This window comes from Chroicocephalus ridibundus, chromosome 2, assembly GCF_963924245.1.
Source record: "Chroicocephalus ridibundus chromosome 2, bChrRid1.1, whole genome shotgun sequence".
NCBI classification, from domain to species: Eukaryota; Metazoa; Chordata; class Aves; order Charadriiformes; family Laridae; genus Chroicocephalus; species Chroicocephalus ridibundus.
Genome location: NC_086285.1, coordinates 88,186,447 through 88,202,694, shown reverse-complemented (window position 1 = coordinate 88,202,694; position 16,248 = coordinate 88,186,447). Strand labels below are relative to the sequence as shown.

Sequence of the window (16,248 nt, the reverse complement as noted above, 5' to 3'; positions counted from 1 at the left end):
CTCAGACCATGAAGGACGCTACAGGAGTTTGGTGGCTTCCATCTGCATCTTTCCTAAATATCCAAGAAACTTACTTGAAAATATATCCTGTGTTGTCCTGTCATCTGTACGACTAAGTATCTGTCCAGCCTAAGGCTCAAGATGGAAGCTTGACACGGTCTTTAAGGTGATGATGTGCATCATAGCAAATGTGATTATTAGGGAGATGGATTCTGGAGAGGGTGCCTGGTGAGAAACGTCACTCGAGCATCTGTTGCTGAACAGGATCTGCCAAAAATCAGAATCAAAGAACGTGTCTCACAGTATAAACTGCACAAAATTAAATCATTTTTATTACAAGAGCAAAATAACAAGAAGAATAATTTTGGATTGGGAGTTAACATCTGTTTCTAGCTTAATTGAGTACCCTCTATTAGCTTGATCTTTTTATGGGAAAAGGAGTCATACTCACTTTAAGGTCAATGTGCCTTTTTTCCTCTGAGGTAAAAGAAGACAAAATAAGATCACAAAATTAATTAAGTTGCACCGTTAACAGTGGGTTGCAAATCTCGTGTGTGTTTTGACCAGATGTCCTTGGGAAGGAGTTCTGTTACTTGTCTGATTCCACATCCTTTATGTAGTATATGAATTGTACCCAAGAGGAAACATACAGAGCATCATTCTACATAAGCAATTAAAATTTTTCTAAAGGACATTTTAGTTTTATGCTAATTTGTTACACTACTATGCTTTTACCTTTTGAGAACATGGGGCCATGCAGACCTGCCTGAATAATAAGCCTAGCTAAAAAGTGATGGATTAAATGTTGTTTATGAGAGAGCAAAAGGAAAGAGACAGGCTCCTCCAGTAACCCAAACCGCACAGATGGACAGGAAATGGTTGCAGCAAGACTGGAGAAACACCTTGTTCCTTTGCTTCAGTTTTATGCTGATGGATAAAACTTTGCCCCAAGAAGACTTGGTCAAAAGAGAGTGTCTTCCCCATGCTGGAGAACAGGCGCTGTCTCATGTGTGTGCAAGCAGCTGCTTACAATTACTGAGCACTCCTGTTGGTGGTGTGTGAGCACTTGATGCCTCTCTAGGGGGTGTGCAGTGGTTGCCTACAGATGCTTATTCCCTGGTTTTGGGAGTGGGAGCAGAGGGAATCTTACCAGTCCATGGGAGTAAAAATAGGGTCTTCTCACAAGGAAAAAGAGGTAGGGAGAGGAGCACAAACAGGGGGATTTCTCCTGTACTTATCCTTTTTTCAGGACATTGTAGGATGCTGTGTTACCTATGCCAAGCTGCTGTTGCAGCGAACGCTGTCCATAACTTGCGAAAACCATCCCCAGCATAGCCAGCGGCAGCCTGCTTTCCCTTGCGTTCAGTTATTTCAGTAATGTGGGCTGTCCTATTTGGCATCTAAGTCTAGTTAACTCCAAACAGTTACTAGATAAGCCTGGAAAGAAGTCAGGTATTCCTTGTGCACTTTTAAAGTGACTGTGGAATAGGTTAAAATGTTTGAATTTGTGGTTAACCAGCATTAGATCTTGATTTGTACTGAGCTTGTGAAATGTGGATAATGGCAATATAATCCTATGGCCCTAGGGATTAAACCATGACAGATTTTTGGCGATCCGCCCTTACCAATATTCCACTTCTGTTTTTAAATATTGGAGTATGGTTGTATCCCCCCCACCCCTAATTTATATTCTATACTGTACTTCCTTCAGTTGCAGGAGTTCAAGAATCCTCCCTCTCCTCAGAAAAGGGGGGGCTGGAATCCGGGAGGGGAGGATGAAGTGGGGTTTCAGTGGGCATGGTAGACCATAGATGTGGGAACTCTTTCTGATTATGATTAAACTTGCATCCAGTCTAGATTACTGGCCTCTGCTTTCCTGGCCTATACCATGAATAGAAATTAGTGAAAAGTTCTTCCAGAATAGGTTTTGTAGTTTAGCTAATGGGAAAAATGCTTCACATACTGATGGACACCAGCTCTTCTTTTTCATTGGTGATAGTTACTGAGTTGGGTTTATATGAATGAGCTTACTGAAAGCACTCTGGTATAGACATCAGTGTGAGAGAAGACATGGATCATTCATTCCCAGCCACTGAAAGTTTATATGTCTTTTTCAGACAAAATGGTAGTAAATATGATCTCTGGCTTTGATCTTTCTGTGTTTTGACGTTTTGCCTGCCAGGGTTTAAAAGGTTTGTGTGAAGTTTGTGAATTTCAGCTGGGAAAAACTAAGACTAGCAGCCAGTGCACAGTTGCATGTGTGAGCTGTAATGCACAGAATTAGACTAGGGACTGCAGTTCTGGTGTCAGGGACTACAATGAAAGGGTGGATAAAAGCTGAGGAGAAAGCTTTCTAAATGGTTTTATCAGCGGAGCTTACAAATATCAAAGCATTCTAACGCTTCTGAAATCTGTTTAAAAATTCTGATGTCAGCATAGAGTAACATTGTTGAATTCAGTTGAGGATTTTAGTTCAAAATGGTATGACTTTTCGTCTCTTTTTTTAAAAAAAAGTTGTTTCCATTTGCTTCATTTCATCACAGGATCACAGAACAAGTTAGTTTCAAGGGAATGTCTCAAAGATGTTTGGTCCAACCTTTCTCCCCACATACATACTCACTCAAAGCACCTTGATTGTTGGCTATGACAAATTGCTTTGTGTCCTGCCCAACTGTCCTGGTTTCAGCTAGGATAGAGTTAATTTTCTTCCTAGCAGCTGCTGTGTTTTGGATTTAGTATGAGAATAATGTTGATTTTAGTTGTTGCTAAATAATACTTAAGTCAAGGACTTTTTCAGCTTTCCATAGAAGCTGAGAGGGAGCTTAGGCAGGACAAGCTGGCCAGAGGAATATTCCACACCACAGACGTCATGCTCAGTATATAAATGAGGGTCAGCAGGACGAGGATCTGCAATTGCTGCTCAGGATGGGCTGGGCAATCGATCATCAGGTGGTGAGCGATTACATTGCATCATTTATTTTGTATATTCTTTTACTGTTATTATTTTCTCTTCCATTACTGTTCTATTAAACTGTCTTTATCTCAACCCACAAGGTTTTTTTTTTATTTTTCTCCCTCTTCTTATCCCATTGCTGGGGGGGGAGTGAGTGAACGGCTGTGAGATCCTACTTGCCAGCTGGGGTTGAACCACAACACCAATTTAGTTGTGAATGTCTCTGAGGACTGGAGATTCTACAGCACACTCTGGGCAACCTGTTCCAATGTTTGACCACATTCATTGTGAAGAATATTTTCTTATTATCTATCAAAAATTCTTCTGCAAGTTTTGCCCCTTTCCTCTAATTTATTTGGTCTGTACCACATAGGGGAGGACTCTGGCCCTGTCTGCTCTGTAACCTTAGTAAATAGATCTCCATTAACCTTCTGTCCTCCAGAGTAAGCGAACCCAGTGCTCTCAGCCTCTCCTTCTACATCATGTGCTCTACGCCACTGACCTTCCAGGAGCCTTCTGGACTCCTTCCAGTATGTCAGCGTGTATCTTGTATTGTGTAGCCCCAAACAGGACAAAGCATTCCATATGTGGTCTCACAAATGGGAGGAGGGGAAGAACCACTTCCCTTGTCCTACTAATGACCCATAGTTAGTGGATGATTATTGACTCTGTATCCAGTCATGCCCATGGCACTTCCTAACTTATCTCTGAGCCCCATCTTAGTCATTCTTCCTATGGTAGCAGTTCTGTGACTTTGATCATCCGTGTTCCCCTTCCCTGACCCTTTTCCAGTTCTAAGACGACCTTCTCGTGCAGTTCTAGTCACATCATCACTGAGTTCAAAGTGGGAGCAGGTCATGGATTTAAATAGTTTCATAGCAATGCTCTGTAGTTTGCCTTACGCCTTTTGTAATAATTTCTAACGTCTTCTTTCCTTGTTCTTTTTTTTTTTTTTTATCCCCCTAACTGGTGAAAAACATTGTATTGATATTTTCCTGGAACTATTTAAACGTCATGATTTTGTTTTTTAGTGATAATGATCAGTTCATCACTTGTTGTGCAGGTAAATCTGGGGTTGAGTTCCTCCCCTACTCCCTGCAACCTCACCTGTCTCACTTTATCTACTTGGAATTTATTCTACCATTTTATGGGACAACTATTCAGTTTCCTAAAGTCATGCAATTCTTTAGTCTGCCCTTCTTCTCACTTCCCTGAATACTTGATGTCTTCACTAAAGTTTGAGCTTGCTCTGTCATTTTTCCAGTTCACTATTGAACAATTGAAGAGCACAGAGCTCCTGCAGAACTTCACTCATGGTTTTCTTCCTTTGTTGAGAATGGACCGTTTGCTCTTATTGCCCGTTACCTATCTTCTAGCCAATTATTTCTCCGCATCAGGACTTCCCTTCTTATGTGGCTACATAGCTTCCTTAAAACCTTAGGTGGTGAATTTTGCCAGAAGGCTTTTGGAAATTCAGGTAAACCAAACAGCTGTCATTCAGAGGTCACTGAGCCTGTCAAAGAACTTCAGCAAATTGCTAGGGCAGAGCTTTACTTTACAGAACCTGTGCTGCTTCTCCCCAGTAGAGCATAGTTCTTCAGGTGTCCACTAATTGTATTCTTTATTACAATATTTACTAATTAACATTTAAAGCCTTTAGTTGCCTAGACCCCTCAAACTCTTCAAAGACTGATGTCATACATGACATACATACCATGGACCCATCATTAATCCTGTTTCTGGTTGAAGTTTCATGCATGCTTTTGTGGACTTTCTCGCAGGTCTCTTTACCAAATGCTGATATCTTTTATAGTTACTGTTTAAGTGTAGAATAACTTTCCAATTAATAATTGGCAAACAGTTTTCTCCTTTGATGCACACCCTCTTAGCCTTTCAGCATCCAAAAGGTCTCTACTCAATTGTGGAGCACCGATGAAACCACATCCCAAACAGTTTATTCTTTTATTTAAGTGTAATATATCATAATCTTAAACTATGGAGCAGCACTGTTAAGTGGTGCCCTATGTTATGCAAAATGCAATTAGGATTGCGACACACCTTTTAAAGTATTTTACATACAAGTTTGTACATCAGTTAAAATGTCAGGCACTAAAAGTCCTATTCTCTCATCCCGTGCCACATGCTTCAAAACCACAGCATTCAGTTTAATATTCCAGGTTTTGGGCTTCAGTACAGCCGTGCGCGTTGCTGCAAGTAAATAACTAACTAATTGTAGTTAAAGGAAATGCAGGGAAATTCAAAGGCGTAATTGCCAGTTGGTCTGAGGGAATGTCAATCCAGACACACTTTATTTTAGAGGCTGCCCTCTGCTGTTTCTCTCAGCCATCAGCCCTGCTTCTTGCCTTTTTTTTTTTTTTTACCTTCTTGAAGTAAACAGGATAGGAAAATGAACATATTTTTAAGTTTTGTGTGTCAAATCCCTCAAAATACCTCTCGTCCCAAATTATATTTTACAAAAAGAACTTTAGTCACTAAGTTCTTGTTTGGTACTATATGAGGATTGTGTGTTGTTTTTTCATATTCTCTTTTTATTTTTACCTCTCGTGTTCATAAATTTCTGTTTTCCTTTTTTTTAATCTAAAAAGGACGGACAATTTATGGGAGAACTTAATTAAAAAAAGCCTAACACCTTGTCATCAGCAGGATGATGTTGTTTAGAATGTTTGCACTGCCTCTGCTGTTTTTTTAAAGTTACAGTAATCTGGAAAATAGAGCACTGTCTGAAAATGAAGAGACCTGCACTGTGCTTAAGTGCTCCCACTGTCCTGCTTCGTGAGAAGGGGAAGATCGCTTTATCTTCCTGATACACTTAATGCTCCTTGCATCTTCCTGACCTGCTCTTTGTCTTCTCTATTTGACTGAAGTCTTTACAGATGGGGGTGACCTCATATGTGTTTGTGCAGTGCCAAGCCTAAGCAGGGTGCAATCTCAGAGTTCCCAGGTACTTTCCCAAGTTAAATAATGAAAAACAGGAGAACTTGTAATTTACAAATCAAAATTGTGGTTGATTTATAAAACAAATCTTAAGAAAGGCCTGTGCTTGCAAAAGCTTGTAAGTGACCTTAGAATGAAATACTTGGTGGCCTGAGGTTATGAGACTGCTTAGCATATACGTAATTATGCTGGATTGTAGTAGACAATATTAGTTGCTAGGATAAAATTAAAACTTGGTGCTTTTAACACTGCGTCTGCAAAGATGTATATTTAGAGGAAAAATACATTAATGAGCACAGTGTGCTGGGCAAAATTAAAGTTTCCCAATTCGGACTTTTCAAAATGCTCGTATGTTACACTGAAATGTTTATCTGTTGGGCAGCTGGAACGCATGGGACCTACTGGCCTTATAAACTAGATCTACCAGGTGGTACAAGATGAAAAAATGTAACAAAGAAAGAGTGACAAAATTATATGAATGTTGATGCTGCTTCTTATCCAGAAATGTTAATATTTGTGGTTTTTTTCCCTCTCTGCTAGGTTATGCTTCTTAATGCCTGTGAACTCGAAGCTTTAAGAGTAGAATCCAACAATGAAGTAATATATGAAAGAATCATGCTTATTATTCTCTTTTAGTTTTTCTGTAATACAGATCATGATCAGGATGCTCTGATGCCACTGCATCAGATATTCCTTTTTGTATGGTTATTGTGTGTGAGTACAATAGTAAATGTTCTGTTCTCAAATGCAGTGTTGTTTTCTGAATCCAGCTTTTATAGAATTAAGCTAGTATAACAATATAAATTTCCATGTTTTGAGTTGTTGTTGGGGCATTAGATGGATAATTCTATGATTCTATGATAATAAAGACGCATCAACTTTCAATTAGAAAGGACGATATCTCTGATGTAACTGTTTAAGGACCTGAGACAAAGGAATTTGCAGGAGAAAATGCATGTTGACAGGCTCAACAGCTATGATTGAAGCTGGTTAAAAAAACACTTTAAACAAGTGGTATTAGCCCAGAAATTGTATTGTACTGCAATCTCATAAAATATTTAGGAAACAATTTATAGACGTTCAACAGCAAACTGTGTTGCTGTTCTTGTCTGTTTAATCATGCCATGTGGAAGATCTATAAGAATAATTGATTTTCATCCATCTAATTTTGGACCTAATTATTGTAATCTCTTAGATAGCATTATCTGTTTGCATATATGTGATAGAGTCAATAATGACTTTATAGGTTTATCTCTACTCTTTGGTCAACTCTGCCTGAGAGCAGGCCAGCAACCTTTTTGAATCTAGCAATTGTTGAGAATTTATGAAACAGGTAAACTCACAGCAGAGTTATCATTGGCAAGGAAGAATCAAAATCACTGGGAATCAGCAAATCCATACATAAGTCTTTGGCTTTCTTTATAGCGATCTAAGCAAAAACATTAGTATTGTGATAAAAATATACAATACCTTAAATATTGTGGAGAGGAAAGTAATTCGATGTATTTGATTATTACATTGACTTCTGTATCTTTATGAACTGACGTTTTAGAGGCAGGCTATGTGGGTGATCTATCAAGAGTTGATGTCTGATGCTGTGCTTTGTTATAAAACTGTAGTTCACGAGATCAAGATTCTCAAAGTGGGAAGAAGTGTGGGACACACAAAATTGGGGGCAGTTGAGAATGGAGAGAAGAGTGTTTGCTCTGTGTGTGTCCAGAACTGGAACCCCAGCTGCTGCCAGGGAAAGTGCTACAAATTGTGGTCTGTACAGCTAAGGCTGCACGATGGCAGTGGGTCTATCAGTGTGCTCTGGCGAGGGATAGTAGACAACAGGTAATTTCACTTGAGGGTAAAAGGTGGAAATTCCTGGTGGCAATCTGTGGAGAGGACAGTTGGGTGTAATGTTTGGTTTAGTAAACTGACAAGTTCCTAGTGAGGAGGGGGCTAAGGTAACGCCTTAGCTAGAGAAAACTGGATTGTGGCACTGTACCTAGAAGACTGACTGTGGTAGGATGGGTGGGGAAGTACTCTCTCAGAAGGGGGCATCTGAGAAAAAAGTTAGGGAAGTGTCTTTCAGCGTGCAAAACATACAGCCCCCTTTATATGGAATTTCTCAGAGCGCACACAAGATCCTTCCTTATAGTTGAGAAAACAGATCTTGAAAATGGGATTTCATCAGCATCTACCGTTTTTTAATTCTGACACAGTCAAAGGAGAGGATGTTGTGATCTTGTTGTTGGTCAGATGGTAAATATCAGGAGTGTGATTAAGGTCTGAAAAGATGTGTGTGGGTGACTAGCAGCAAGGGAAAAATACAGTCTTATGCGAAAAAAATTAGTTGAAGTCTGATCAGTTGATTAAATTTGGCTTTTTGTCTCCTTTCATCTTTATCAGTCTAGAATTCCCATGCAGAATTAAGGGGATGTCACTATGAGTAGGACCAATGAGATTGTGAGATGCAGGTAAAGTACTTTCACTAGATGAGGGTATTAGTATTGTTGTTATAAAGCAACAGTAAGGTGTTTAGAATACTGTACTATTCCCACCTCCTTTGTTTTTAACAAACTTAAACTGTAATAAATGCTGAAAGATGCTATGAGGCTGATTAGGTAGAATAGAAAACTTGTTTTTGAGAAAAGTTTATTTGAAAAAAAAGCTTTGGCTTGAGTCGTCTTGCCAAATGAAGTCTGGAAGATGATGCAACTTTATAAAATGTATTGGGAGGGAGGAGTGGGTAAAAATGTATACATGGAGGAAAAAAATTATTAAAATCAAAAGATTGTGCTGGAATAGGAACAAATAATTTGGTGATGAATCAAGACAAGAAATTTGGGAAAAATGTCTACAGAGAAGTTCAGGAACAGCCTTCTGAACAGGGTAATGTGGGCAAGTAAGCAGAATTAAACTAAGCAGCGCTCCCCCTGCTAGCGTGTCAGTAAAAAGGAGCGACTGGTTAGAAAATTTCAGCTTTGGCCTTTGAAGTTTCACTCTGATTTGGTGGTGTCCCCTTTCTCCAGCCCCTCTGATGTTTAATGTATTTTTCACTTTATGATTCCCCAAAGCTAGAGATGGATGGGGGCGTTGGCATGTCAGAGAAGCAGCTTGCGTAGCTGTTGCTTGTCCTACACATGTCTGGTGCACAGCAGGAATGACGAGAGGACCCCATCTTCCTTCTCCTACCCCTGCCTGCTGTCTTTTGATAAAGACCAGGTAAAGACCAGATACTACAGCTGGAAATGCTCTCGGTATAGTTCACTTCTTTGGATTGCTGCTGCCCTCTTCTGATTGCTTCCTGTGACTGTTGCAGCATGTGTATTTGATGTGTTGCACCAAAGGCCTTTTGTCTGTTGTGCTGTGTTGTGGGAGATATTCTCAGTGGATTCCTTCAAGATGAAACTTTATTAGATGTTTATTTGCAAAGTGAGTTTAACTGGTGTTAATAACTCAGAGATGGCAAGTCCCAGGACTATCTCCACAATGTCATCCACCTTGCAGCTGCATGTGTGTGCAAGCACGGTTGTGCCACAGCACAGCCGGTAGCTGTTTTCCTCTATCTGATGGAGGGAAATGCTGTGGGTTTCTAGGGCTGGGCACCATGCAGAATTAGTTATATTCAGGACAGGGCTGTCATATTTGACATACAACAGCTTCTGCATTTACTTCGCAGAGCTGTAAATGATCTGGAGTGCATGCGCTGTGAGAAGTAGTCTGTCAGCACTGAAGAAATTATCACCATTCTGCCGGAGTTGCTGTAGGATGGACTTACGTTGGCATGACTTGCAATGCTGTAGCATGTCTGCGTTAGGAGTTTGTACTGGTGCAAACCTGTGTGTACCTGTCATAGCTGTATGCCTCAGAAATGTGGGGCTTGAAACCTAAGTTTCTGATGAAACGCTTTTCGAGTGAAGCAATTTCCCGTGCATAACTTGTGTAATTAAGTTTATTAAGAATTCTTGCACCCTGACAAATGGCTGTATGTCTATCACGAGGCACAGGGAAAGTGCTAGTCTGAAGCCTGAGGACATAGGTGGAATTGAGGCGTAATTTCTAATGCACAGTTCTTTGTGATTTCTGATGCTCTCAACCTAAAGAGTGTAGCAGTTGCATTACTATGGCTTGTCTCCAGATGTACAGATCTACTCTTTCTTTTATAAGTAGCGGTAAGCTTTTACAATGTCTGGGTTTTTTTCAAAACATAAAACTTTATTTCAAGACAAGAATAAAAGTAAAGATGTATTCTGATTTGTGATGAAAGTTCCCCTCCTCTCTTCAGTTACACTCCACTGCTACTGTAACAGAAGAGATCATAGGCAGGAGAAAATTTCTGGCTCTAGCAAGAAATTTCATGTATTCTTGCAAAAAACTTTTACTGAAGCAAAATAATTTGCAAGAATAGAACGTCTCCTTAATAAATTTTTAAATATTTTATAATTTAAGGAGCATTGTTTTCACTTCCGAACCCTGGTGTATCTATTACGCAGTATTTATTTTGATAAACTGCGCGTTCTTTTTTGCAACTATCAACAATTATGAAAGCTTTTATTTGCCTCAACAGCAGCAGCTGAAGTAAAATTTGCATGGCAGGTTGGCAGAATTGGCATGAATGAGGAGAAGGCTCTTAGATGTAGTGACAGGCGCTTCTATGAGCAAACATCCCTCCTAACGGTTGATAGCATCCAGAAGTCACTCAGGAGGTAAACGAATGGGGATTGGAGAAGTGGTGTCAGCTTCTCAAGACTGTGACTCTGAACAAGATCATCACCTTGTATATTCCTGTTTTTTTGACCAATTAATGATGATGACGACGCATCAGGGACTTCTCTGAACATGTTTACAAACAGTACATGGATAAAACTGAACCTTCTTGCTCCGCTGGTTGAAATGTTTCAATTGTGTCATTCCAAGGATGCCTTGCTAAGAGCAGCTAAGTTCTTTCTAATGACTTGCATATGGAAAAAATCAGAAATGTTACAGCCTCAAATACTCTGTGTGTGTGTAGCTGTCCATACTGCAGTTACAGTTCTCTCATTTTTCTTGTCTTCTGTAGATAAGTTCACCTTTGCTGGGAGGGTGGGGACATGAAATTAGTACTGTAATTTAGCAAGTCTTCAGGGACTGAGGAGCAGTGTCACAGATGGAGTGACTAAACCTATCTGCCAGTTGGAGGAGGGTGGAGGATTTCTCACAGCAAGCCTTGTAGTCTATAAAGGCTGCGTGCACTCAGGAGGGCAGCGCGTGCTGCACTACTGTGCTGTGGCTGGCTAGTGAAAACAAGCCATCTTACATCAGGGATACACAAATAGCAAAAGCTTTACTTGCACATTCCTTGTGGAGTGGAGTTGCTCAGCAGTCTGTCCCCTCTGTCCTGCTGGTTTAACTGACACATGCCACATGATCAAGGAGGTAGCGGTGATCACAGAGGGCAACCTGCCCCATTGCAACACAAAGCACCTGCACCTTTCCAAGCAAAAGCATATGTAAAGCCTACGCTGTCTGTGTTCCTGGCTTGGCTCCTGAGAAGACAGATAGAATTAGGGCTTTGCAGCAAGTCCAACTCAGTATTAAGTGGAAACAGAGCACGTCACATATATTTTCTTTATTGCTGGACTTTTTTTTTTCGTAAGTAGGCATGATTCCTTAAAGGCTGAGGTTTTTAATAACAGTAAGGTTTTTCAGTTGTTTGGTTTTTTTTTTTTTTTTTTTTTTGCTGTGGACAAAAAGACACCTTTGATCAAAGTTTTGCCTTATATTACAGTATTTCTGTACAAAAATAGAAGCCCAAAATCAGCTTATTGTTAGCTGATATTCCCCAATTTATTTACAGGGTACTGTCAAGAACCTTCATCAAGCAACCAGGTAAAATAGAGAGCTCTATATTAAAGCAGTTGCATTGTATAACTTTGCTTTCTTTAGTCAACTCTAAAGGGCTCTGACCTTTGGCAGTCAGTCCGAGTTGGAGAGTCCAGCCAGAATATAAAAAAAAAATTGATGTCTTTAAAAGAAAAATTTAATATTAAAAACTTAAGCTGACATTATGGAGTATTGAACTGATAACTGTATTTCCATATTAGGGTAGTCTATAAATATTCTCAGCTACATCTCTCTTTATAATACAGCAGATACAGAATGCAGACTTCTGCTACTTATATGGTAATACATATTTGCAATAGTAAAATCAATGTATGAAAATTCTGGAATTTACTTGTTAATAAAACTGCTTATAAAGTAACGATACAATTGTAACAACTATAACTCTGAACTATTAAAATGTACAGAAAGACTGTTTACACCATTGCACATACTTATTCCCTTTGCTTCAAAAGACTTGTGAAATACAGAATAAAATTAGTCAATTTTTACTGACAGCTCAAATATGCATACACAATGTGCATATTCATGGAAGCAAGGGGAAACAATGTTGGCGTCCACCAGGAAGGCTGCCTGCAGCTCTCCAAAAAAATATACCTTGCTCTTTTCCCCTCTCCCTTCCCACATGTACACAGGCCAGTAGATTAGTGCAGAATGGATGAATATAACTTTGTTTTCAGTGTTCTGGAAGGACAAAAATAAGCCTCTTGACTTTTATCAGCAATTTTAGGTCAATACAAGTTGGGCTTAATATTGTTAAGGCACTTATTACTGCTTGTATTGCAGTGGATTGACTCTTAAGGCATTTGTTACATCAACTGGAGATAATAATGCTTTGGAAAGTTTTGAACGAGCCAGCAGTTCTAGTATGTGACTATTTCAGCTGATTTTCCCCTCCCCACCCTGTGGTCTTTCTAAAACAATGTTTGAAGATATTTTCCGTGGAAACTCTGGTTCTTTGTTAGCTTGTCAGCAGATGTCATCAGTATCATCAGGTCGTTTTGAGGCCAAGCAGCGATATATTCTATTTAGAGCACAGTAGAACTGGTTTTGTTTTCACCTGGAGCTGCCCTGACTTCCATGACTACTCACTGATCGAGAGGTGCTGTAGCGTTTTTTCACGATCATACTGATGTAAGCTTTCATCAGCTTTGCAATGTCAACCACCTGCCAAAAGGGTATAAAGAGCAAAGTTCTTAGTAAGGTAACAGTATGTGAATGAATTTCTTTAGACACTAACAATATAAAACTGTCGAGCTTTCAACAAAATCCTTTTGCGGTTAAAGAAATAAAAATACTCAGCATTTCTATCCATCTCACTATGTCTTTACAGGGATCTTGAATAAATCTGTAACGTTTGCGGCAATTATTAAATTTCTAAGTAGCTTGGCTATCAGAACACAAAGACCACAAAACCAAAATCCCTTCTTGCTCTTACCTCACTAGTTTCAAAAAGCAGTTCTCTCTCATCCACCACGATCTTGTAGGTGTTGGCAAGCGGTGCACCAAATGACAAGATATGTTCATACTGGAACACCTCCAGAGGCCTTCCTTCCCCACGCTTGTAGACAGAAACTGCATCAGCGCTGACTCCAAGCCACAACTCTTGTGGGAATCCCCCTTCTTTACACTAGAGGAAAAAATGTAGATTAACAGCGAAGGCAACAGCGGGACACACAACACATACTGTTGAGGTTCTTGTCTTTAACCTTTTCTTAAAAAGTGCGCATTGCCTGTCACTTTTTGAACTTAACCTTTTACAATTGTCCTAAATTTGTTTGCAACCCATCAGGCTAGCATTCCGTCCCTCTGTGTGTATTTTATGGTTAGCTAGTGGACTGAAATGGCTGCAGTGCTTGCCAATGGGAGTATGCTTTTAATATCTAACATCTTATTACATCAGCTGTCTGAGCATTGTGATACTGTATTTATGGTTTCTCTACTCCGTAATGAAACCACCATGTCTACAGTATAAACTGTAGTTTGAGTGTTCAGGAGGTCATACTCACCTCTACGTCAAAGAGTGTTGAGCCATAGCCAGGCCATTCCTTAATCAAAGCCATATACTTTGCCATAGCCTGCTCCTGGTTCATCCTCTGGAGTTTTTTCCATTTATCAATAATACTAGTCCTGGAGGCTGAGATTTCCTCTTTGACCCACATGTCTAACATCTGATCCTCCTCAACCTTCTGTTTGCTGACAGAGCCACTGCGAAAACTCCTCCGCAACGTTCCTTCAAGAAAACTGGCTCGTTTTTTCTCAGCTTTCTCTGCCACAGTAAATGTTTTGGTAGACTGTGTAATCCGAGACTTCAGCTTTTGCAAGGGATAGACTTCCTCCATGTCTGGGACGGTGGTGTGTAGAGTGTAGTCTCCCTGGAGGTACTGAAGACGCAAAGCTGCAAGGACCTGGAGGGTTTCTTCGGGAGCAGGATAGTGTCCTCTAATCACTGCTTCATGAGCCTATCAAGGGGAAAAAGGTAGCTTTTTATATATAAACCAGTCTTTGAAAGGAGTAAGAGAGAAACAGGAACAGGTTTACTGCCAGGCAAATCCAGGATCTGAAATAAACGATCCATTGAATAAATCAAATGTGGTAAATCTCTTGGCAAATTTGTTAAACTGGGCAAGACAGGGTTTACCAGAAGAACTGCAAGGCAATTGAGGAACTTGCTAAACAGGAATCACTGTTACTAGTACAGCTCTTCGCGAACTCATATATAACAGTAACTGAATTACTAAAAAGGAAAATAAAACGTGAAGGGAGAAAATCAGCATCTAAACACCTGATTTGGAGGAAGCCATCTGTGTTTATGGGCATTAGGAAGAAATGAGTATCTAGTTTTGCTCACTGCCATCAACAATATGGTTGTGAAAACTGATGTTTCCAGCCAAACAAGCAAAGCCCTAAGACAGCTTTGTAATAAACTTCACTGAGAGAAAACAGTGAATCTTCAATGGATCCCAGGTAAAGTTAGCAAAACATTTATGTTATGGGGTCTGTAGCATCAGGGATGAGACTGTGAACCAAGACAACTCTTTCAAATCCTTGCTCTTTGCACACCCAGTCGAACTTTCGGAAATGTGCAGCAGATAGGATTTTTATTTTTTTTTCATATGAAACTACTGCAGGAAACAAACTCGCCTCATCTCTGGAGATGCAGGAACTGGAAGCAGTTTAGTAAACACACAGAGATAATTCACACCTGAGTAAGAGCTACTCCATTTAGGTGTACACTTAGGATGGAGACAAAATGTGCCTTTAAACATGCAAGGTGGTTTACCTGAGATTGTACACATGCAGAAGAAAGAGCTATCTTGTGGAAACGGAAGGACAGTATTTTAATGAGAAAGAAGAAGTAAAAGATTTTCTTCAGCGCCTTATGAATTAAAGGATTCAGACTTTAAAACAATGGAGGTTACAGAACTAAAACCGATGACAAAAGGTTTTTTTGTCTTTCTTAATCGTCGGAAAAAAGATGATGACTGACATCAAAAGCAGATAATCAGAAAAAAAGAACAGAACTGATATTAGAATGTAATAAGTCACCTCTTAATGGTATTGCTGTAATATTCATTGTAGGGATTGACCGTGCCATGCTTTATAACTGAAATACTATGGGTCTTGGCAAGACAAGGCATAAAATATTTGGCTAAACACCAGTCAGCACAGAATGCTGCATGAAAACAAGCTGCTTCAGCAAATGTGCTTGTTTTAGTTGTTCAGCCAGAAAACTACCTAAGTCTGCCTCTTTAACCAATAATGTAATGTAAAATATCTGATGCAGAGCTCTCATGGATTTTCTTCTTACTGGTTAAATTTCATTCCAAAGCAAGAGGCATTAACTGGCTGACTCTTCTATTGCCCAGATCCTTCAGCCAACAATAAGCAGTTCTAGATTGAGCTGCAGTTGTAGGCTCTGGAAGGAGACTTTTGGTAATATGTGATGTAATATGGTGCCTTAAAACCTAAACTGTGAACAAGGAAGAAATACTCTTACTACAGTGAAGATGTTTCTGATCCCATGGAAGAGGAAGAAGGCTTCGTATATACGAAAATTGAAATATGTCAGTTCTCGATCACATCAGGCTTGCTTACCAACAGAACATCAGTGTCTTGGCCTTGCAAATAGCCTTACACAGAATTCTTTCTCTGTCTCTAGTGCTCACTTGAAAGAAGCTGTCCACTGGAAGAATTTTTAGCCATTTGCGATATGGTAGTAAAGGAGAAGGTCAATCAGCAATAATAAATGCCATCATAAGACAGAAATGCAACTGCTGATGCATTTAATTTTCATTATAAATCAATGTTGTTTATTTTATGTTTTGCAACATGGCCTCATTCTGAGCTCAGCACATTCATGAAGTGGGTTTCTACTCATCATAGCTGCCTCAGCGGTTACTGCTGAGACCAAACTGCTTTGTTTTACTATGGTGCCTATGAAATACCAATCAGTTTCTGAAAAGAGA

General features: G+C 39.7%; 1 protein-coding gene across 1 annotated transcript in view; it reads right to left on the bottom strand.

Annotated features, from left to right (window-relative positions):
• Nucleotides 1–10,557: 10,557 nt before the first annotated feature.
• MYO10 (myosin X) overlaps nt 10,558–16,248 on the bottom strand; it is a 171,883-nt gene continuing 166,192 nt past the window's right edge. The window contains exons 39-41 of the mRNA XM_063326123.1: nt 13,789–14,241; nt 13,218–13,409; nt 10,558–12,946 (exon numbers count right to left, since the gene is read on the bottom strand). Coding sequence (XP_063182193.1) covers nt 12,836–12,946; nt 13,218–13,409; nt 13,789–14,241 — 756 coding nt within the window. The 3' untranslated portion in view covers nt 10,558–12,835. The remainder of the gene's footprint in view (nt 12,947–13,217; nt 13,410–13,788; nt 14,242–16,248) is intronic.